Here is a 24,949-nt window from a genome sequence, read left to right as displayed (position 1 = left end):
CCTAAACTACAACCATGGGCACATGGGCAACTCTGTTTAACTCAGTCAGTTATAAAATATAATGTGTTTGTTTCATTTTAGAGACTGATCACCTTATATGACTTCTGCTGAAAGATTGTGACTCTCCCTCTATTTCTCGGCAGAAAGATATAGTACAATAACATTCAGAAACAGTCTGGAAATGTCATTAGCAAATTCAAGGCAGCAGACCCCAGACTGAACATAAGTGCCGCAAGACTCCAGTTTGTGACTGTTGCACAACTCAACTCGACATTGCTGCCTCTCTGATGTTTCTTTTCATTAGCTCGTAAAGATGACCAATTATGAAAGTAGCAGATTTTAAGAGCCATACATCGCCATCCCACACAGTGTGCGTAGATACATGTACACATGCAGGCCAATAACACTCTTATTATCCTGACCAAACAGCATCACAGGTTTGTCACACTAGTTTACTGAGGTAAAACCAGGCATTTCACTAATGGGTTTAGCAGTTACATTCAGCACAAGTAGCCACCCGTGCAGCAACGGGTGAGGAACAGTCCCTTAACCCAAAGCACGCTAGCTCAGGGTATTGTGGAGAATCAATATGTGTAAAACTTACACAAAGATGCACAGTGGCACATGTGGATTAAAACCTCAAATGTCAATCAGAACATTTATCAGTGGTTGAAAACAACCACATGCTTTACTGGGGGTGTCCCCAAGAGAGGAATAACGAAAGCCGCAACTTCATCAGCATCTGAAACTCTCTCTAGCTTTCTCTCTGCTTCTTTCTTTCACCTATCTTTCTGCCTTTTTCTCATTTTCTCTCAGTAAGGTGAGGATAGAACACTCTCTCCTCTCTCATCTCTCTCTCTCTCTCTCTCTGCAAACAGCTGCCGGAACAAAGAGCCATTCACGTACGGGCAGCTGCTGAGGCTGGGAAGTCATTTTGGAGAATCTCAACAAATATTGCACTTCCAGCACAGGGGCCCCAAGCCAGTGCCCTCTGCTTTTGATTTGGTGCCTCCCTCTCTTGCCATTCTCACACCAAGAGCAGAGGCATTTTGGAGTCCTCAGATTTAAGAGGATGTTATCAAGGGTGAACCAAAGCAAAACAAAACAAATAAAAGTACTTCATTTTTATCTGCTACCTGGGGCCTGTTTGATAAAACAAGTTTACCAAATAAACCAGGTTTATTTCAGTTAGTCTGACTTATTGTCAGTTGATTTGGTCCAAAATACGTCAGACTTGAAATATGCCTGGCTTATTTGGTAAACTTGTTTTATGAAACAGGCCCCTGGTTGGGACAAAAGAAAATTAAAATAAATAGATAAATGAATAAAAATAAAAAAGCTGGCCTGGATTGGGAAACAATTTTTTTTTAAACAAAACAAAATAACGCACTTAACAAAAAAAATATGTTGGCCTAGTTGAGGCAAAACAATAAAATAAAATACTTAATGAAAAAAAAAATCTGCAGGCCTAGTTAGGGCAAAACAAAATGCAAAATTAAAATACTGCCCCAGGCCCATTGGTGTTATGTTACGGTACACTGCATGTTATTTTTCAATTAATTATTTGACCGTAGCGAATATCATCCTCTCGAATAGCTGTGTGAGTATAATATCTGAACTTTCTAAGCATGTCGACCAAAAGTGGACCATTGGAACAATAATTGTGGACCCTAAACTACAACCATGGGCACATGGGCAACTCTGTTTAACTCAGTCAGTTATAAAATATAATGTGTTTGTTTCATTTTAGAGACTGATCACCTTATATGACTTCTGCTGAAAGATTGTGACTCTCCCTCTATTTCTCGGCAGAAAGATATAGTACAATAACATTCAGAAACAGTCTGGAAATGTCATTAGCAAATTCAAGGCAGCAGACCCCAGACTGAACATAGTAAGTAGCTACTCCACACTATTACGGTGTAGGTGGAGTGGCCAACACCATATGGTTTAATACGCAGCCTCGCTCTGAACTCAAAGAGGCACTTCACTCTGGAGGAAGAAGCGTGCCTTAAAACTATAAAACCATCCACATTCAGTTCAAAATGAGAAACTGACTTAATGAAAGACAAATCATTCACAAGCAGGTCAGAATTTGTGTTTATCACATTAGGTTTCTTGTGTAAAATTATATTTTGTATAAAATCAAGGATTTGCAGAATGCACATTCCAGTGTTGAGATGAGCTCAACTTGGCAAACTGTTCCTAAGCCAATCCCTCCAATGTCAAAAGCTGTCCTTTAAAGACCCCATGAAATGGTTTGATGAACGCAATGTTCTTTCCTGCATTGACCTTATGTAATTCCAAACTCATATGACTTTTTTGTTTTACCATAGTTTGTTATTGGGCAGAAAATGCTCATTGTACAATTTCAAAAGTAAAGTTTCCAGAGTTTTTGCAGCGATGCTATAAAAGAAACATTTTGAGTTCCCCAAAGAACTTTGCAGTGAACAGTTCTTAAAAGAAACATTTTTTAGTGTGAAGAACATTTTAATAATCTAAAAGAAAAAAATAATTCCACTTTTCACACTGAGCTTAACCCTAGGTTATCATCGCTCTGAACCTCATTTTTATCCCCAGGGTATAAAGGTACGTTTCACATTTTATTAATTTAGAAACAGGATTAGAACTGCTTTTTACCTGAAGTTCTGAAACCCAGCTCGCGTTAATGTTGCCCCATTGCGTTAATGTGATTACAAACACCTAATAGCGTGCATCATAATTAGGTGTTTTTAAAGGGATAGTTCACCCAAAAATGAAAATTCTGTCATTAATTACTCACCCTCATGTCGTTCCAATCCCATAAGACCTTCGCTCATTTTAGGAAAACAAATTTAAGGAATTTTTGATGCATTCAGAGAGCTCTCAGACCCTCCCATAGACAGCAGAGATCCTTACACGATCAAGGCTCAGAAACGTAGCAAGGAGATCGGTAAAATAATCCATGTGACATCAATGGTTCAACCGTAATTTTACAGAGCTACGAGAATACTTTTTGTGCACCAAGAAAACAAAAATAATGACTTTTTTCAACAATTTGTCTCCCCCGCGTCACCCTATAAGTGCCATTTTGGAGAGTATCACATATGTAAACAACGTATGCTGTGCTGTATCAGCAGCACCATCCGCGGATATGCTGCTTACCTTCTTTACACTTTGATCTGAACGTAAACAACGTATCTGCGTACATACGTTGCATACGTTGTTTACGTATGTCAGTGGTTCTCAAATTTTTTTGGTCGTGCCCCCCTTTAAACCTATAAAAAAAATCTGGCGCCCCCCCTTCTCGAATCCCCATCCCACTAAACATTATGAAAAATTTATGCTTTTTTCATTTTAAAAAATCTACAGTGAAAAAAAAAACATGTTTCATCACTTAAAACATTGAAAAATAGCATAGAGAGAATAACTGTTATTATGAATATTATTATCTCTGATATTTATTTATGTATTTTTTTTTTTTGTGGGTTTCATGCTGTCCGCTAAGGCATAGGGCACACACAGGCTTTCCTCCTCACCAACAACTACACCGGACGCGAGCGGCAAAATACAGTAGAACTTATTATAATCAGTGACGCTGTCTACACTAGATGGACGCGACACAACAAAACCCAGACATTAAACTGATGCCTTGTTCTATTTATGACGTACTGACACAAAATTAAAATGATTTGCAACAGTCGCTTTGTCGCGTCCAGTGTAGAGCTGTTGCAGCACGACGTCCGGTATAGACACGGTGAGCGAAGCCGAGAGCGAGATATGCCTCGTCATATTTTCTGCATTTAGCTTCTAAATGACCAGCACCTGCCTGGGTCTGTGGGACTCCATCTATGGCTTTTCTCTTCGCTTTCACAGACCGATCCATCTACCTAAGTTACTTCCTTTGGCTGTTTACGGTTTGATATTTTTTTAATTTTTCTGCTGATGGCCTACACCCACAACACCCCCAAACCCCCTACCCCCGGCGGGCGTGCCCCACACTTTGAGAACCACTGACGTATGTGATACTCTCCAAAATGGCACTATAGGGTGACGCGGAGGAGACAAATTGTTGAATAAAGTTGTTATTTTTGTTTTCTTTGCATACACAAAAAGTATTCTTGTAGCTTCGTAAAATTATGGTTGAACCATTGATGTCACATGGATTATTTTACCGATCTCCTTGCTACGTTTCTGAGCCTTGATCGTGTAAGGATCTCTGCTGTCTATGGGAGGGTCTGAGAGCTCTCTGAATGCATCAAAAATTCCTTAAATTTGTTTTCCTAAAATGAACGAAGGTCTTATGGGATTGGAACGACATGAGGGTGAGTAATTAATGAAAGAATTTTCATTTTTGGGTGAACTATCCCTTTAATGAGGAATTCTCTGAATCATTCAAACAAATGATTAATTCAAAAGATTAATTATTAATTTAGAAACAAATCAAGTTGCTGTCTTTACAAGCGGGTTATTGAATCATGGATTCAAATGATTTGTTCAAAAACAGATTCATTCATGAATGAAACACTGCAGTGTTGCACTGATGCACTAATATTTAGGAAAACGGCACTGTTGCTTGTGTGATATTACTTAACTATATAAACATAAAAAACTAATCCATGCAGGAATATGTTTTAACTTTCAGAACTCTAATTAACAGAGCATTTTAAATGCATTCTTATAGGCTTCCTCAAGCATAAAGTCTTTTGGACTTTCAAGATGTGTTTCATTTATATTTTTTGCTAAATGAGTAACATACTCAATAATGCCAGCTCGCATATCATTAAAACAACAATTATGATATTATAATCGCACACCCCTCTTTTGTGCAATGGAAAAGTTCTATGGATGTTAAAGGTCCCTGCCAAAAAAAGAACTTTTATTTTTAAAAGAGACAACATCAAAGTTAACAGACATGGACTAAAAGTCATAAAACTGAGATTTTTAATTCCTTGGAGTCTTTACGGTATGTTTGACCAAGTCCTTCTGAAAACCATCGCAGCATGAGAGGACAGACCAAATACAGCATGACCTCTAGAGAATAACACACCACAACTATTTCTAGCCATGTATAAATAAAACACAAATCACTCCAGCCTACATTGTTCCAGCCAAGAAACATGGCATGAGTACTTATGAAAATGTGGGTACCTGTAAGAATATAATCTAGGGCAACTTTGGTAGTAGAGGCCTCCTGAAACCCATAGTGAAGTCCAACATGGGCCTTTTGACTGCTAATGAATCTTATTTGGATTGAGTCATTCAGTTTAAACAGAGTGTGGTTTCCAGTTTGGATAAGTGAAAGGTGACGGGGGGCCTCTTTGACATGTTTATAATGGAAGATCTGCTCGTCGGCCCAAATGAATCCTCTCCGTGTTGGCTGCAAGCGTAGCCACGTGTCAAACAGTGACACACTGGGGACATGAAGTGGCCAGCTGCACTCAAACAAAACCACAACCTCCAACAGTGATACAGATTGATCAATCTCGACTCACTGGGCCAATTTCGCATCTTTAGCACCGGACGCGTTCATTCACACAGCATGCACACAAACACACACTAAATCACACCTCAGGGCCGCCACTAAGACCACATTGCACACTCACACACACACACACTTGAGTGGAACATCTGCACATCTCTGTGTGTGAACTGTTATTTGTGAGTCACATCAGAGCATGCGAAGTAACGCACATACACTTGCATCAACATGCAAGTTTTACTCATACACCTCCAGTTGAATCATCAGTGACTACTACTCGCAGAACGCCAATGTGATAAAGACTGAAAAGAAGATGAAAAAGGTAGTGAAATTCATTAAAATACATAATCTTGTGTTAATCTTCTCTGCTATATGCAGTGAATTTAGTTCCCTCCAAAAAGCACTGAACTTCCTCTGTCTCCCTCTATCTTTTTAGAAAGTAATAAGCTGAGAGTGAGTGATCGCTAACCCTGAGGACCTGAATCAACATGTCACAGGGTTCTTGAATCAGATAACACTCACAAGTCTGTTGTCCTCGTGAAACCACCTTCACTCCTCACCTCATCTGCACAACAATAATCACTGTATGAGAAGTCACTTTAGGTAAAAGTACTTTCAAGAGCTCAGACTAGCTTTTTCCATGGAATTCACTACCCAGTAACCCTAGTTTCCTCACGTAAGACACTTGCAGGGATCATCTACACTCTTAAAAATAAAGGTGCTTCACGATGCCATAGAAGAACCTTTTTGTCTAAATGGTTCCATAAAGAACCTTTCTGTTTCACAAAAGGTTCTTTGTGGCGAAAAAAGGTTCTTCAGATTATAAAAAGGTAAGAAAGAGATGTTTTTTTAAAGAACCTTTGACTGAATGGTTCTTTGTGGAACCAAAAATCGTTCTTCTATGGCAGGGTTCCTCAAATCTTACCCTGGAGGTCCAATGTGCTGCAGAGTTTAGCTCCAACCCCGATCAAACTCAGCTACCTGTGATTTTCTAATGATCCTGAAGACATTGATTAGCATGCTCAGGTGTGTTTGATTAGGGTTAGAGCTAATTTTTGTGGGTTTCATGCTGTCCGCTAAGGCATAGGGCACACACAGGCTTTCCTCCTCACCAACAACTACACCGGACGCGAGCGGCAAAATACAGTAGAACTTATTATAATCAGTGACGCTGTCTACACTAGATGGACGCGACACAACAAAACCCAGACATTAAACTGATGCCTTGTTCTATTTATGACGTACTGACACAAAATTAAAATGATTTGCAACAGTCGCTTTGTCGCGTCCAGTGTAGAGCTGTTGCAGCACGATGCGATAAACTGTAGTGTCCGGTATAGACACGGTGAGTGATTTTCTGCATTTGGCTTTTGAATGACCAGAACCTGCCTGGGTCTGTGCGACTTCATCTATGGCTTTTCTCTTCGCTTTCACAAACCGATCCATCTACCTAAGTTACTTCCTTTGGCTGTTTACGGTTTGATATTTTTTTAATTTTTCTGCTGATGGCCTACACCCACAACACCCCCAAACCCCCTACCCCCGGCGGGCGTGCCCCACACTTTGAGAACCACTGACGTATGTGATACTCTCCAAAATGGCACTATAGGGTGACGCGGAGGAGACAAATTGTTGAATAAAGTTGTTATTTTTGTTTTCTTTGCATACACAAAAAGTATTCTTGTAGCTTCGTAAAATTATGGTTGAACCATTGATGTCACATGGATTATTTTATAGCCTTGATCGTGTAAATGTCCTTGCTGTCTATGGGAGGGTCAGAGAGCTCTCAGAATGCATCAAAAATATCTTAATTTGTGTTCCGAAGATGAACAAAGGTCTTACAGGTTTGGAACGACATGAGGGTGAGTAATTAATGAAAGAATTTTCATTTTTGGGTGAACTATCCCTTTAATGAGGAATTCTCTGAATCATTCAAACAAATGATTAATTCAAAAGATTAATTATTAATTTAGAAACAAATCAAGTTGCTGTCTTTACAAGCGGGTTATTGAATCATGGATTCAAATGATTTGTTCAAAAACAGATTCATTCATGAATGAAACACTGCAGTGTTGCACTGATGCACTAATATTTAGGAAAACGGCACTGTTGCTTGTGTGATATTACTTAACTATATAAACATAAAAAACTAATCCATGCAGGAATATGTTTTAACTTTCAGAACTCTAATTAACAGAGCATTTTAAATGCATTCTTATAGGCTTCCTCAAGCATAAAGTCTTTTGGACTTTCAAGATGCGTTTCATTTATATTTTTTGCTAAATGAGTAACATACTCAATAATGCCAGCTCGCATATCATTAAAACAACAATTATGATATTATAATCGCACACCCCTCTTTTGTGCAATGGAAAAGTTCTATGGATGTTAAAGGTCCCTGCCAAAAAAAGAACTTTTATTTTTAAAAGAGACAACATCAAAGTTAACAGACATGGACTAAAAGTCATAAAACTGAGATTTTTAATTCCTTGGAGTCTTTACGGTATGTTTGACCAAGTCCTTCTGAAAACCATCGCAGCATGAGAGGACAGACCAAATACAGCATGACCTCTAGAGAATAACACACCACAACTATTTCTAGCCATGTATAAATAAAACACAAATCACTCCAGCCTACATTGTTCCAGCCAAGAAACATGGCATGAGTACTTATGAAAATGTGGGTACCTGTAAGAATATAATCTAGGGCAACTTTGGTAGTAGAGGCCTCCTGAAACCCATAGTGAAGTCCAACATGGGCCTTTTGACTGCTAATGAATCTTATTTGGATTGAGTCATTCAGTTTAAACAGAGTGTGGTTTCCAGTTTGGATAAGTGAAAGGTGACGGGGGGCCTCTTTGACATGTTTATAATGGAAGATCTGCTCGTCGGCCCAAATGAATCCTCTCCGTGTTGGCTGCAAGCGTAGCCACGTGTCAAACAGTGACACACTGGGGACATGAAGTGGCCAGCTGCACTCAAACAAAACCACAACCTCCAACAGTGATACAGATTGATCAATCTCGACTCACTGGGCCAATTTCGCATCTTTAGCACCGGACGCATTCATTCACACAGCATGCACACAAACACACACTAAATCACACCTCAGGGCCGCCACTAAGACCACATTGCACACTCACACACACACACACTTGAGTGGAACATCTGCACATCTCTGTGTGTGAACTGTTATTTGTGAGTCACATCAGAGCATGCGAAGTAACGCACATACACTTGCATCAACATGCAAGTTTTACTCATACACCTCCAGTTGAATCATCAGTGACTACTACTCGCAGAACGCCAATGTGATAAAGACTGAAAAGAAGATGAAAAAGGTAGTGAAATTCATTAAAATACATAATCTTGTGTTAATCTTCTCTGCTATATGCAGTGAATTGAGTTCCCTCCAAAAAGCACTGAACTTCCTCTGTCTCCCTCTATCTTTTTAGAAAGTAATAAGCTGAGAGTGAGTGATCGCTAACCCTGAGGACCTGAATCAACATGTCACAGGGTTCTTGAATCAGATAACACTCACAAGTCTGTTGTCCTCGTGAAACCACCTTCACTCCTCACCTCATCTGCACAACAATAATCACTGTATGAGAAGTCACTTTAGGTAAAAGTACTTTCAAGAGCTCAGACTAGCTTTTTCCATGGAATTCACTACCCAGTAACCCTAGTTTCCTCACGTAAGACACTTGCAGGGATCATCTACACTCTTAAAAATAAAGGTGCTTCACGATGCCATAGAAGAACCTTTTTGTCTAAATGGTTCCATAAAGAACCTTTCTGTTTCACAAAAGGTTCTTTGTGGCGAAAAAAGGTTCTTCAGATTATAAAAAGGTAAGAAAGAGATGGTTTTTTAAAGAACCTTTGACTGAATGGTTCTTTGTGGAACCAAAAATCGTTCTTCTATGGCAGGGTTCCTCAAATCTTACCCTGGAGGTCCAATGTGCTGCAGAGTTTAGCTCCAACCCCGATCAAACTCAGCTACCTGTGATTTTCTAATGATCCTGAAGACATTGATTAGCATGCTCAGGTGTGTTTGATTAGGGTTAGAGCTAAACTCTGCAGGAAAGTGGATCTCGTGGGCCAGATTTGAGGATCCCTGTTCTATGGCATCGCTTGAAGAACCTTTTGAGTGTAATGTTTAAAAGGCATGAAAAGCCTGACCAGGACCCAGAACAAATCCCCCTGAGGAGATCAGCCAAAGAGACTTACAGTCTCAACTAAAGACATTACTTTTATAAATGTGTAACTAGTAAACACATGAATAGGTTAAGGATTAGGTTATATAAAATATTATTTTAAGCCACTTTGACAAACTGAGAAGATGAAAACTGTCTCTTTTGCAACCGAACACAGCATGATAACTAGAGTAATAAGGACATTTACATAAAGAGGCCATTAAACATCAGCTCTGGTGGTGCAGGTGGATAAGCACTTAGCCTTGGCTTTTTGACGCGGTCGACCCGGGTTCGATCCCGCCTTTTGCCAAACTTTTTTTTCCTCCCTTTTCAAATCTCGTATTAGCAATGGATTCTATTTACACTACGTGAAAATAGCAGTATTTTTTTAGCAATATGCTATTTACACTAAGTGCAAATACCTAGTTACACTGTTAAAATAGCAGGATTTCTACTATCAAGTATACTACTTGTTGCAAATAGTGGCAATTATCTGCACTTCAGTATTGTAGTACATTATAAAACAGTATGCAATAATAACGTATTGAGTGTAAATTATCATTTTAATTATTACATGGGTGCCACCTTATTGGTACAGTAAAGCCCTCCCTACACCTACCCTAACCCTATCCGATACTTTATTTTCAACTTTTTGATTATTTCCTTAATTTTTATTGAAAATAAATGCCTTTATGATGTGATACGAGATTTGAAAAGTGAGAAAAAAAAGTTCGGCAAAAGGTGGGATCGAACCCGGGTCAATCGCGTCAAAATGCCAACGACTAGCACTTATCCACCTGCACCAATGGAGCTGATATTTTACAGCCACTTTTAACTAAATCTAAATAGACACTCCGTATTTTTTGATTGACAGATGTCTCATCCAGTCAGCGGTGAGTAATCCCAAACCAATGGCGCTGTCTCAAACTATACCTACCTTTTCTGATTTGTCGTTGTGTTTTCTGACTTGTTATTTTGTATTCGGATTTGTCGTTGTGTTTTCTGACTTGTTATTTTGTTTTCGAATTTGTCATTGTGTTTTCTGACTTGTTATAATGTTTTCTGAATTGTTGTTGTGCTTTCTAAATTGTTATTTTGTTTTGTAGACTTGCATTTGCGTTTGTAATTTGTTATTTTGTTTTCAGAATTGTGATTTGTTCTGCACCTCTCGGCCACCATAAGTTTAACCTCTTCAATCAAATAACAAATGGATTTGTACCAAAATATTGCAGAATTTCATCTGTTGCACAGCATTAGCTGCCAACAACAAAAGATATGGGAAGCGTTTTGTCTTCTCTTTTAAAAGTTGACGTACAATGTCAAACTAAGTATGTTATGTGCATTTGATTATTTGCATTTGATTTGATTTGATTATTTGCATTGCTTTCCCTGATGCCTGTGACCTTATCAGAACAGACTTACAACACATTTTAGGGTCCAGTCCACCAGATAACAACCACTGGTCTAGAACTGTACGTATACTGGAGACAATTAACATAATTAACATGAACTTCTCTGCTGTTAATCACTGAAGAACCTTATCTAAAGAATGCACTAAGCCAAATGATCACTCAATGGCACAAGACATCATATGAGTATTTTCTGTTTCATAGCAGTCACTTGAACTATTAGACAACACTATTCCCAAAGGTGTAATATCTAATACTTACTGGCCTGTTTGAGAATTTCACAAGTACCTCCAGTGTTATGTGAACTATGTACATTAATTTGATTAAACTAAATTCCTGTGCAGGGCAGTCCACTCATCCTAAAAAAAAGAGTTGGGCTTCATGTTAATGGAGAAAAATACAGTGAATATATTTTTTTCTGCAGATATATTTCACATTGCAGTTCAGCTGTCAAAAGGCACCACAAGTAGGCTACCTCACCTTTCACAGCTCATGACCAAATCACAACATCTGCAGACAAGACATTATGCATACTTAAAAACTCTATAGTTCAGTTTTAAAAAACGAACATGAACATCTTACAGTCACTTATGAACTCAAATGGGCTTTATATCTTTACATGCACTTGAAGAATGTCACTTTGCATTGTAGACATCAGCTTCATTGATCATAATGGATGCGTTCTAGTTTTGTCACGTCGCAAGACTCAACGTGCTGGGAAACGTGCATGCGACTGTAAACATGCTATATAAAACTACATTTCTTACAAGAACCATAAACTGGACTTGCAACAATCCTAAGACAATTTACACGTCACAAAAAAAAGCAAAGATAGAAACAAAGTGACATACCAGCGAATCTTCAGTAATGCTGAAGAAAACTTTCGTAGGGAGTTCACGGTGTAACGTTTCCTTCGGCTGATCAAATAAAGGACCAGAGCGAAATCTTCTGTCAGTGTGGTAATTAATCGTGCGACAAACGCCACGGTTTTCGGGATGACAAACTCTGTGACAGATCTCAAAAAAGTTTTAAATACCTCTCCCGCTTTCTGTGTGTCTGTGTGTATTTCAGTGGGAGGGGGCAGTAGGAGGAGGCTGCGATTTACATTTATCAAGACAAATGAGAGGATGAAGTCAACATCAACTTCCACAATCATGACACTTGAGTTTACTTTAAAAAGTATTATTATTGTTGTTGTTGTTTTTGGTGTTGTTGTTGTTGTTGTTGTTGTTGTTGTTGTTGTTGTAATAACCAGTGTTGGGGTAACGTATTACAAGTAACGCGAGTTACGTAATCAGATTACTTTTTTCAAGTAACTAGTAAAGTAACGCATTACTTTTTAATCTATAAGAGAATATCTGAGTTACTTTTTCAAATAAGTAACGCAAGTTACTTTCTTTTTTCCATTTTATTGATTGACAGCTCCCCTGTACCCATGTTGAGAGAAATCAGATGTTACAGTTCTAAAATAAATATGAATATGCATTAATTCATCTCACTCACAAGAAAAAAAAAACACACAGATTCAGTATTCCTCAAAATGAACAAAAAATAATTAAATGTTAAACAACACAAATATGCTTTATGTATTTAATCCCATTCTATTAACCAATGTCTTTGCTTCTGGCCTTCGATGAGCCAGTTCAATCATACTAATAAGCTAAATTTACTCTAGACAAACATTTGTGTGTCTTTTTTTATTGCTGAAGTGTGTTGAAATGTCTTCTTCTGCATTCTACTGTGCGGACGTAAATGTACATTTCCTTCAGCCTGAGGCTTATTCATTTCACTTTTGGTGTGAAAAGGCTTTTATATTTGCCAAAAATATAACTTTTTTATTTTAATGCGATTTACATTTATCAAGACAAATGAGAGGATGAAGTCAACATCAACTTCCACAGTCATGACACTTGAGTTTACTTTAAAAGGTATTATTATTGTTGTTGTTGTTTTTGGTGTTGTTGTTGTTGTTGTTGTTGTTGTTGTAATAACCAGTGTTGGGGTAACGTATTACAAGTAACGCGAGTTACGTAATCAGATTACTTTTTTCAAGTAACTAGTAAAGTAACGCATTACTTTTTAATCTATAAGAGAATATCTGAGTTACTTTTTCAAATAAGTAACGCAAGTTACTTTCTTTTTTCCATTTTATTGATTGACAGCTCCCCTGTACCCATGTTGAGAGAAATCAGATGTTACAGTTCTAAAATAAATATGAATATGCATTAATTCATCTCACTCACAAGAAAAAAAAAACACACAGATTCAGTATTCCTCAAAATGAACAAAATATGCAACTCAGAATATGACGCAAACCTGCAATAATTAAATGTTAAACAACACAAATATGCTTTATGTATTTAATCCCATTCTATTAACCAATGTCTTTGCTTCTGGCCTTCGATGAGCCAGTTCAACCATACTAATAAGCTAAATTTACTCTAGACAAACATTTGTGTGTCTTTTTTTATTGCTGAAGTGTGTTGAAATGTCTTCTTCTGCATTCTACTGTGCGGACGTAAATGTACATTTCCTTCAGCCTGAGGCTTATTCATTTCACTTTTGGTGTGAAAAGGCTTTTATATTTGCCAAAAATATAACTTTTTTATTTTAAAAACAAACAAGCAAGCCCTGTCCAGATTTAAAAAGTAACGCAAAAGTAACGTAATGCATTACTTTCCATAAAAAGTAACCAAGTAACGTAATTAGTTACTTTTTTTATGGAGTAACGCAGTATTGTAATGCATTACTTTTAAAAGTAACGTTCCCCAACACTGGTAATAACAATAATATTTATTAATATAATATCAAATGTATTTTATAAACATTATAACAATATTATTATACAATTATTGCTAGCTATATAAAAATCATAGGATAGTTGAGTTTTAAAGTTATGTTTTAAAAGTTTTGTGTTTTTCTTTGCTTTGATTAGTGACAAGTTCTCTTCAACATTTTAACACTTTTTAAACACAATATTTCCTTTATTTCCATTTATTTTCACGTATAGCACATTCCATAAAGTCCTCTTCATATAGCCCATTCCTCTTCATTAGAGGATTATTATGAGGTCATACAATTATGATAAAGCTTAGTGTTAGAACAATGCGGTTTTACATGCTGTCTTGTTCTATCTGACACAACATATATCTATTTTGGCACCCACCTAGCATCTGCACAAACAAGCTTTTACCTATTTTATGCTAAGGCGTAATGCTGAAAATGTCTCCTTCTATTATTTGGAAGGGTCACAGTGTATAGGACAGAATAAATAAACATGATAATACTTCCACGTTAACATTACTTTATACATTATTAAAACAGAAAGAGGCAAACTCGCACTCTTCTTAACTTTTAAGCTTTGGAAAATGTCTTTTGTGGCTCTTAATTCTAGCAACATTTTCAAGAATCCCCAGGAGCCCATTTAAAAATAGAGTTTGAGTTACTCCACACAAACTGTACTGACTAAAAAAAAATTGAAATACATGTTATTAACTATTTATTAGATTAAAATACAATTATTAATAAAATGAAATAAAAAGTGCCCAGTATTGTCAAAGCTAAATATTCACATGCATTAATAACATGAACAAGTAACATTTTTAAGACATATTTAATACATTCGAAAAGTTTATGAACTTCCGATTATTATTTATTTATATTTAAATGTATTCCTGTTCTGTTAAGCAATTACATTTTAATGAACTTTATTATTAGGTTGATTACTGTACAATTTTTACTTTATTATTTTGTAAGCCCCGGCAAATGCTCCATGTGTGGGATGCTTCACCTCAACCCAGTGTACAATAAACACTTACCATAAAGAGTATGACCTCAGTCATAATCTAATCTAAAATGTCTCAATGTCATCTACACCAAGTACCATCCAAGAGACCTACATTCATCTCAATATGTGGTTCCACAACCCTCAGAAGTAACTACAGTCAGGGGACAAAAAAATACAAAATTTAGATTCTATATCTGAAACACCGCATCTGCATTTATTCCTTCTTATACATTTAAATGAAATCAGCATTTTCCTGATGTGAAGCAATTTAAGACATGGAAATCTGTCATGACTCATCATGAAATAAGGGTGAAATCCTAAGTGAAATTTTAATCATTTCTATAGTTATAGTAGTAAATCAGATCTTCTGTAGTGTGTGTCTTATCTGTTAAATGTTTTAGCGATAGCAGTATCAGTCTGTCATTGCCAACTGATTTGATTCAAGGCAAAGAGCATGCTGACCTGATTTTAGACTGGCCTTTCATTAGACACTAACCTCTTTCTGGACCAAAAACTGGCTTTTGGGCCTTAAACATTTACTAACAAGATCTTGATTGTGGGATTAACTAATTAATAACCCACTGGCAATCAATAATTAACTTATTGCATTTGCAATGTTTCAACCCAAGCAAGGTCTTGTTGTTGTTTGCACTGCCTGACAAAAAGGCATTGTTTGGGTTGTATTATATTCAAGTTATATGAGAGCAGATAAAACAGTGTGCTGTTTTATGTTTCTTTAATTTTGATTCTTTTTGACTGAGCACGTGTTCTAGTTGCGTTGGGATATGTGCACAATACTTTGAATACATTCAATAATGAACTGCTATAAAAGACGTGGCCATCAAGGTGGTCCAAAATACATATGCAAGCATTGGTTGTGATGTTTTCCATTTGCAATTGCATTTGGTCAGATATGCTTAGTTTAGTTTAAAACATAAGCAAACATCCTAGAGAACATCCTTTGTATGGATGCATATTTGTGTCTGTTTGTTTTTGCAGGATATATTTGTTTACTTTTGATTTGCATTTTCATTTTTTTTTATTCTGCCTCTGCCTCCTCTCCTGGCTTGTTTTCCCGAACAAACAGACTCATGTTGTCTGACTGAAATGTTCCACTCTGTTCTAAAGGAAATGGAAATGCTTTACCACTGCTTACAGTGTAAATGTCAGAGTCTTGATTTGCCACTAATGAGACAGCACCCTTGCAAGATAGAAAACTTTGTTTTGGAGCTTCTTGCTGTCTTGAAAACATTGATATGCTGCTTTTGAGTGTCAATGAAGATGTACTCAGAGGCTTCATGTCATTTTTCACTTCTCATGCATATGTATGCCTCAGAACCAGGCCTACTCAAAGCATCTGCACCGACGGGGAGGAAGATGCAACCAAATCTAGTCCTGAACGTGAATCTCTGCTCTAATTCTTTGATTTCCTTTGTTTTGCTTGCATTTATGATTTTTGTCAAACCCTTTGAATTCAATTGTTTTTCTTAAAAAATGAAGGACATTTGTAAAATTATAAAGAAACCCATCTGTAAAACAACAGAGAATTTGGTAACACTTGAAAAAAAGGTCCTATTTGTTAACATTAGTTAACCACATTAGTTAACGTAAACTAACAACGAAAAATATTTCCAAAGCATTTGTTTATCTTAGTTAATGTTAGTTTCAACATTTACTAATGAATTATTAAAATAAAATTTTGTATCTATTAAAATTATTTAATGGCCCTAATGCAAAAAAACAACAGCCGTTTTATTATTACTATTATTATATTTATTAACCATTTTTTATCAATTAAATACTGCAACAAATGTTGCTCATTGTTAATGGTAATTAATGCATTCATTAACATTAACTAATGTGACCTTATTGTAAAGTGTTAACAATATATATATTTTTTATTGCAATACATCTGGCTTATAGTGCTTAGCAATATACTCTGATGATACTGCATTTAATAATGAAAGGGCTTACCATATCTTCTACATACACTCTAAAAAATGCTGGGCTGTTTTAATCCAATTTTGAGTCAAATATGGACTAACCCAAGTTTTGGGTTTAAAATTTAATTTGAAAAATGTAACCCAACAGCTGGGTTAGTCCATATTTGACCCAAAATTGGGTTAATACAACCCAGCATTTTTTAAGAGTGTACATAACAGCTGCATGAATACATATATCTCTTCTCCCATCATGGCCATATCTCTCTCTATCCATAGTTGTGAAAATGTTTTCCCGAATAACACTTTCTCATAAGTGACCCTGTGGAATGTCGGGTTCTGAACTCTTGACCTTGGAGCCACATGGCATGACGAAGCCTTTCATCTGATGTATGAGCAAATACAGGGGATGTTTATGTACGGATACTTAGTTGCCTTAAAGACAAAAATGAGAATGAAAAACAAACATGACAACATGAATCAACATGTATGACATAAGTTATGTCATATAGCTCTCTCTAAATATTTATAAAAGCAAAGTTAAGCAGAGAACACTGCTAATCCATTCCTTTAAGTAGGTTAAATGTGCAATTACAAGTGTAAGCCTATTTAAAAATACATGTGGCTATTTTGTAAGTTTTGTATAGCAGCACTGTAAGGTAGAAAACATAGTAAAAGCGTTTTCCATTCAAAATAGGGCTTATGGTGCCCTCTTGTGGAAAGTTTGTTTCAAATGTTGTTGCCGAATAAGTGAAATGGAATAAAGAGTTAAAGATAGGCCAACATGAAAATTGTCTTCACCTTTATGTTGTTCGAAATCCGTATTATTTTTATTTCTTTCGTAGAATACAAAAGGAATTGTTAGTTAAAGTGACTCAGTCACCATATCCTTTCGTTGTACGGATAAAACATTAATGAAAGTGAATGGTGACTGAGGCTGTCATACTGCCTAAAATCCCCTTTTGTGTTTCACAGAAGACAAAAAGGAAACAGGATTGCATCAACATGGGTAAATGATAACAAAATGTTCATTTTGGAGAAAACTTATATTTTATATAGTTTTATTATAAAAACGCGGATTTTCAATCATAGAAAGTATAATGCTCAGAGATTTTCTTGCTCCATTTTTTGATTAAAAAACATGTTTATTTATTTTGTTATATTTTCTCCCTTTCTATGTATTCGTCTTGGGTTGTGTTTAACACTGATGAAGCTTGCTTGAAGAGGTTTAATGAAGGTTGTACGGCGTTTACACAAAAGATGAGCACGGCGTCAACTGAGAAGCCAATCCCTGTCAAGAAAGTGCGCATGCGCATTAGTTTGCGTTCGCCTCCCTTCAGCATTGCTCAGTGCTCTATCATATCATAGTTCTCTTGGTGAGATTTTTCAAGCTGCAGGGATGACCGATGTCCAACACTCGCCAGAAGCTGACAACCAAAGCCACGGAAAAGAGCCACGATGTAATAATTTAACAGACACTAAAGAGGGCAATTGAGCTATAGCGATGGACAGAATGTTCTAGAACGGTCATGTGATGTCCGGAGACCAGTAATGTCGCACTTTTAAAAAAAATACTCTTGACGTACGTGTCTGTTTCTTATAGGAGTTCGTTCGCCGTCGCAAAAAAAATAAACAGGTTGAATTGTAAAACAGCGTTTCGGAGTCGTTTAGGGTATAAAATAGAGGGAGATTTCGATGCTATACGTTTTAAAGGAATATTTTCTCGTTATTAAAGCAGCGAGGGGGAAGAAGGGAGCACGTGAGGGGTCTTGTCCAATGGGATTGGGCGCTTTCAGCAGGAGGGTATAAATACCAGGCGGTTGCCGTGAGAAACATCCGCCATTGATGACTAACCTTTCAAAGAAACAGCGTTATTTCACACGTATATGATGTTAATTTGTTCTGTTGGCGTTTAAAACTAAGCTCAAAAATCTTCAAGTCGTTTTCAAAGAGGGGTTTTCGGGCGCAAAGCATCAACAAGATCCTTCGGTTGGTGAAGTTTTCCAGCAGAGCTCATCCTGCGCTGCATCGTCTGTCTCAGTTCGGCAGTTTAAACTTTCTTTGTCGTTCCCGAGACGGAAAGGTAACATTTTGGATCCAGGTTGAGCTAGCTTCATTTAGCTGGCGGAATGGTTAGGGGAGGGACTGTTAACTGAGCTCAATGTCAGCATCTGACGGGGCGGGGTAATGTGTGGCTAGCTGTGCTAAAGCTAGCCGGCGCCATTTTGTGTCTCGAGGCTTGCTAACACGATTATTCATGTAAACCAGTCTCTAATTATCCGTAGTGTGTTTTATGCTTGTATAAGCTAACGCTTGTCCCTAAAACTGATTATTTAAGCAAAGGCGACACTTCAGGTGGCGGTAATATTGAGCCGGAAGTTAGTGTTGCGTCATCCATAAGCGGTCGTCGGGATAACGCGTGGCCCTGGATTGTGTGAAGGAACAAATAGATCTCGCATATAAACGCAACGGATGGTGTGTATATATTGCACCCCTTAAGTATAGGGAGCTTTTTCTAGTTCAACATTAAATTGCTCGTCTGTTTTGTTGACCTACAAAGCTTCTTTTTGTTCCGAGTAACGTTAGGTGAATGTCATTCTTCTTATGTGCAGTCTGTAATTTGACAAATTGGCACGTGTTTGTCCACAACAAACGAGAATAAATTGTCACAACGTCGATACGTTTGTATAAACAAATTGTGAACATGTTAAACTTGTAACTTAGGTGTAAAAAAAAAAACATGAATCTTCATCGTTAAAGTGGACTTTATCGATGATGGACAACATTCCCTTCTCCCCTCCAAAAACAAAAAGATTCCCTTCCCAATCAGAAGCAAACCAGTGTGAAACTAAGTGTTTTATATAGCTTACCAAAAAAAGACCATTTTAACTTATTTTTTTAAATTGTTTTTCTTGTGTAAATAAATTTTGTAAGTTCATAGGATTCTTGTACAGTGATTTATTTTTCTTTTTTACATGAATCTTCATCGTTAAAGTGGACTTTATCGATGATGGACAACATTCCCTTCTCCCCTCCAAAAACAAAAAGATTCCCTTCCCAATCAGAAGCAAACCAGTGTGAAACTAAGTGTTTTATATAGCTTACCAAAAAAAAGACCATTTTAAATTGTTTTTCTTGTGTAAATAAATTTTGTAAGTTCATAGGATTCTTGTACAGTGATTTATTTTTCTTTTTTATTTAAATAAAGTACACATAATGATCAATATAATTTGTTAATGTTTTTTGTATGACAAAAATACTATTTTACTGAGCAGGACGATGACCTTTTAGTTTGGGGTAAGTGTGATGGAGGAGGATAACCTCTGTAAGTTAGCTGAGCTAAATAAAGCTTGAGAGCTTCAGAGACCGTTTAAAGGAGTTCTGTGACTTCTTGAGCATGATTTCACTGTCCAGATTTCGAAAGTAAGAGTGTTCGCTTTTATTGATCTAATGAGTACCTTGAATCTAGAACCCTCAGTTTAAATGGGTAAGTGTTGTGCATATAAATTAGGGATACATTTAAAGTTTTGCCTTGAAACAAATGGTTGGTAGAAACGAAGTAATATCAGTTTCTGCTTTTTGTGTTTTATTTTAAGTTCATTTTAGATTAGTCTGAAAAATGTCACATTGGCAGTTTTCATCTAAACAGCAATGGTCTAGTTTTAATGTGCTGGACAAGTTCTCAGTCTATTATGCTATCAGTTTGTTTTTAGAAGAAAAGAAAGGCCAGCATATTCAGACTTTTTAGCCGACAAGTTTCCTTCCACATATCTGTTAATTTTTGTATTTATTTTTTGAAGGTTATCTTGGGTGAGTTATTTCAGATACTGAATTTTCAACTTAAAAAGATGCCTTTTGTTGGGAGTGAAGCTGAAAAGCGTTGTAGTGATCATTTATTAGGCAGTAGAGGGCAGTGCATACCGCGTGAAACCTGCAGTAGTCCTGAGGACTACAGTGCAGCATGTCATTAACTAGAAATTTACACAGCATGTGTGTATTTCTAAAAAGCTATTACACTTGCATTTACACTTGTCATAGAAGGACTGCGTGTGCTCAAATCTGCTGCTTTTTCTGATTTGCCTAAAAAGAATAAACGCCAGTGCAGAATGGCATGAGGATGTTGACCCTGCTCTCCCTGTTTACAGTGGCACAGACAGTGGGTGTGTAATGCTCACTGAGCTGCCAAAGTTTAGTTGCAAAAGCCCTTTCCATACTGGTCACCACTTCCTGGAATGGCTCAGACGATGTCTGATGTGAAACCCCCACAGAATGGGAATCCCCCTCCCCCCCAGTTCAAGAACCCCAAAAAGCCTGGGCACCTCACCAATCAGTTGCAGTATCTAGAAAAAGTGGTGATTAAGTCCCTGTGGAGACATCAATTCTCCTGGCCTTTCAGACAGCCTGTGGATGCAGTCCGACTCCATTTGCCAGTAAGTCTCAGCGTGCTCTGTCATTTAAAGCTATTTTACTGATTACACCGTTTGTAGGTACAAACCTTTAATCTTTGTGCTTGCTCAAGGTTATTGGTGATTTTCAATATTTCCACTTAATTTAGGATTATTATGCAATCATCAAGAACCCTATGGACTTGAGCACCATTAAAAAGCGTCTTGAAAACAATTACTACTGGAAGGCAATGGAGTGTATAGAAGACTTCAACAACATGTTCACAAACTGTTACGTGTACAATCGGGTGAGGACTCTGCTGTTGTTTTGTGTAATGTTGCTAAGAATTGAAGATTTGATATGCAGCATTTGGCTTCAATTTTTGTGTGTGTGTGGTTTCAGCCAGGAGATGACATTGTTCTGATGGCTCAAGACCTTGAGAAGCTTTTTTTGGAGAAGGTGGCAAAGATGCCTCAAGATGAGTTTGAGATCTCTGTACTGACAACTAAAGCTCCTGTGAAAGGAGGAAGGAAGGCAACCGCAGGTATTCAGGCCATTTAAATTAATTAAATGGATTACAAATTACATGTATCAAGTTTCTGCGTTGTGTAGTACAGTGAAAATGAAGTTAATATTAGCCCTTTTTTTTGCAGTGTTAAAGAGGCCACAGTCTCCCGTGTCTGAAGTGGTTTTCCAACAAACAGTGACCGTCATCCCTCGGGATGCTCTCCACACAATTCCCTCTGCTCCCCTGTCTGCACAACTCTCAGCCAAAGTCAGTTCCTCTCAAACCACTTGCACTTGTAACATGTGTATCAGCTGTATCATAAGCCTCTAGTACAAACTGAACTTGGGTGTTATTACTCATTGACATCCCCTCCAGAATTTCACGTATAAACATATAGTTCATCTTCGTTATGATGCCATATACAGTTTTGGGTGTTTCATTTTTAATTTACTGAAAGCTTCAAGTGTAGTTAATTATTTTGTCATGCTATACATTCTTTTGTTTGCCGTCAAACGGTTGACCACTACCATGTATGTATCCTGTCTCAGAATGTGGCGAAAAGTCCTACATGACGGTAATAATGTGATTAAGGTGTATACATGTCTTTACTGCACTTCAGTAATGGGACTAAAATAGGGCTGTCGCGATTTCGTAGATTTTATTCGACTATTCGATTTTTAAAAATCCTCGACTTCATTTTGCTCGCGTCGACTAACCGGCAAAATACCAGAAGTGGCGCATTTCACGGACGAGAATCCATAAAACACATTAGACTGTTTCCCAAGGCTGCATGATATATTTATATAAACCCATTTAAACATCATAATTGTGAATTCACAAACGCTACGGTTTAATTAAATAATTATTTGCTCGCGTCGACTAACCGGCAAAATACCAGAAGTGGCGCATTTCACGGACGAGAATCCATAAAACACATTAGACTGTTTCCCAAGGCTGCATGATATATTTATATAAACCCATTTAAACATCATAATTGTGAATTCACAAACGCTACGGTTTAATTAAATAATTATATGCGATGCCGTTCTAATACAGTATATGCGCTTTAATTATTTACATGCGTGTAGGTTAAGTACGTGCATCACACAGCGGCTCCTTTCACATTAGCTCCACAGGAACTTATCATTTACATGTGTGGAGCGTCTCAAACTCCATCTCTGAATGTTGTTGTGAGTTTGGGTTTATTATAACGTTTATCTGGGAACGCAACATGTGCCATTTCATCAGATTTGTAAGGTAAATACATCGCGGTTTCAAAATAAAAGCTCAAACCCTCACTCCGTTTACACATTTTGATGTCCACATATTCTTTTAATTACAGTGGCTATAACATATCTGTCAAAGAAATGGCCAAATATTAAAGATTAAGTGGACATTTAAGTTAAATGGTGCTTGGTCAATATTAAACGAGTATTAGATCGCACCGCAATGTGTAAAAATAATCATCAGGCCGTTGGCGCCCTCTGCAGGCCTTTGTTGTAATGCGTAATATACATTAGCTCTATTGTTTGTAATACATTATGTATTTTAATGGTTTTGTTCAATAAAACCATATGATTTCTTGCTTTTGATACTTTATTTGAACTAATTATTATTGCCTCATTGCTATTATATATGGAATTTAAGTAATTTTAAAGGCTATTGTTCACTTACATCTATTTTTATTACCACAAAAAAAATTATTATAATTATAGGGCACTATGAAATCCAGTTTTATTTCCAAATTTGTCTATACTCTGTTTTAATGGTTAAATTAAATTGTATTACTCAAAAGCCTGTCTAATTAATCGAGTTTTACAGTTTTATCTTTACCAAATTCTGTTTTGCATTATTTTCTGGATTCCATTTGAATGGTTCCATTAAATTTTAATAATAAAAAGCATCTCCAATTAATTGATTTTATAAAAAAAAAAAAAAATCTATTTTTCAGAAATACTGCACAATTATATTTTTCTCTTAAATAAATTCTGGTAAATAACATTTCTAGTAAATACTCCTTTAAAAAGTTTTTTGATTATTGTATTATTAGTAGACTAGAACACGTGGATTTGTTGTCATTCTTACACTATAATACTGAACTTTGATTTCAGTGATTTGGACTATGAGATGGACACTTGCTGCTTGCACTCTGTTGCACTTTTGTTTTAAAAAAAAGGATTTCATAGACATTTTGATTTCATTTGGTTTAATAAAATAAAGTAAAATTGTAGATTTTTTTTGTGGGGGAAATTAATTGTTTAGATTAATCGATAAATTAGTCGGTAGATTAATCAAAATAAAAATTGTCGTTAGTGGCAGCCCTAGACTAAAATAGGAATATTCCACGTCTTAATTCGTGGAATACTCCATATGTCTTAATTCATTAGTGTTTACTAGTCTGGCTAAAATCATACTCGAAGTAAACCCAAATCGAATCAAGATGTGGAGTATCCAATTTATTAATTTTTTTGGTACACCTTAATCACACTATTAACGTTGTGTAGGACTTTTTTGCCACATTTTGCGACAGGATGAACACACGGCAGTGGTCAACCGTTTGATGACAAACAAAAAATTCAAACAACTTTCTCCCACCAGTCCTTACTTCACACTCTCATCCAGTACCTCCGAGTTTGTCATGGGGGTATGAATGAAATGTTGCCGAATGAAAGGGCAGAGGAGGACTGTTGCTAGTGTATTTGTATCCAAAGTCATCTGTTTGCACGTAGCATGACAATAACGTTTATCTGGGAACGCAACATGTGCCATTTCATCAGATTTGTAAGGTAAATACATCGCGGTTTCAAAATAAAAGCTCAAACCATCACTCTGTTTACACATTTTGATGTCCACATATTCTTTTAATTACAGTGGCTATAACATATCTGTCAAAGAAATGGCCAAATATTAAAGATTAAGTGGACATTTAAGTTAAATGGTGCTTGGTCAATATTAAACGAGTATTAGATCGCACCGCAATGTGTAAAAATAATCATCAGGCCGTTGGCGCCCTCTGCAGGCCTTTGTTGTAATGCGTAATATACATTAGCTCTATTGTTTGTAATACATTATGTATTTTAATGGTTTTGTTCAATAAAACCATATGATTTCTTGCTTTTGATACTTTATTTGAACTAATTATTATTGTCTCAATATTTTCTGGGATTTTATTGATAAAGATAATTAGACGATATTTTGCTAAGTGTGTTATTGTGCTGATATCTTAAGGACTACCGTGGACAGCTGACTCCTAAAGTTTTTAATA

General features: G+C 36.7%; 2 protein-coding genes across 5 annotated transcripts in view; one reads left to right on the top strand and one right to left on the bottom strand.

Moving 5' to 3' along the window:
* Positions 1-12,121, bottom strand: part of LOC107555391 (transforming growth factor beta receptor type 3-like) — a 140,008-nt gene extending 127,887 nt beyond the window's left edge. For both annotated transcript variants that reach the window (XM_016238169.1, XM_016238168.1), the window contains exon 1: positions 11,915-12,121. The gene's annotated coding sequence lies outside the window, so the exon portion shown is untranslated. The remainder of the gene's footprint in view (positions 1-11,914) is intronic.
* Positions 12,122-17,998: 5,877 nt separating this feature from the next.
* The window catches only part of LOC107555390 (bromodomain testis-specific protein-like), a 19,286-nt gene continuing 12,335 nt past the window's right edge, over positions 17,999-24,949 (top strand). For 2 of the 3 annotated variants that reach the window (XM_016238167.1, XM_016238165.1), the window contains exons 1-5: positions 18,259-18,873; positions 20,936-21,220; positions 21,346-21,483; positions 21,579-21,720; positions 21,830-21,951. In XM_016238167.1, coding sequence (XP_016093653.1) covers positions 21,023-21,220; positions 21,346-21,483; positions 21,579-21,720; positions 21,830-21,951 — 600 coding nt within the window. In that variant the 5' untranslated portion in view covers positions 18,259-18,873; positions 20,936-21,022. The other variant, XM_016238166.1, reaches the window with a different exon arrangement.

The sequence above is a fragment of the Sinocyclocheilus grahami genome, unplaced genomic scaffold (genome assembly GCF_001515645.1).
Source record: "Sinocyclocheilus grahami isolate Dianchi unplaced genomic scaffold, SAMN03320097.WGS_v1.1 scaffold533.1, whole genome shotgun sequence".
Taxonomy (NCBI): domain Eukaryota; kingdom Metazoa; phylum Chordata; class Actinopteri; order Cypriniformes; family Cyprinidae; genus Sinocyclocheilus; species Sinocyclocheilus grahami.
Note: the sequence above shows the minus strand (reverse complement) of the source record. Positions and strands in the feature narration are given on the sequence as shown.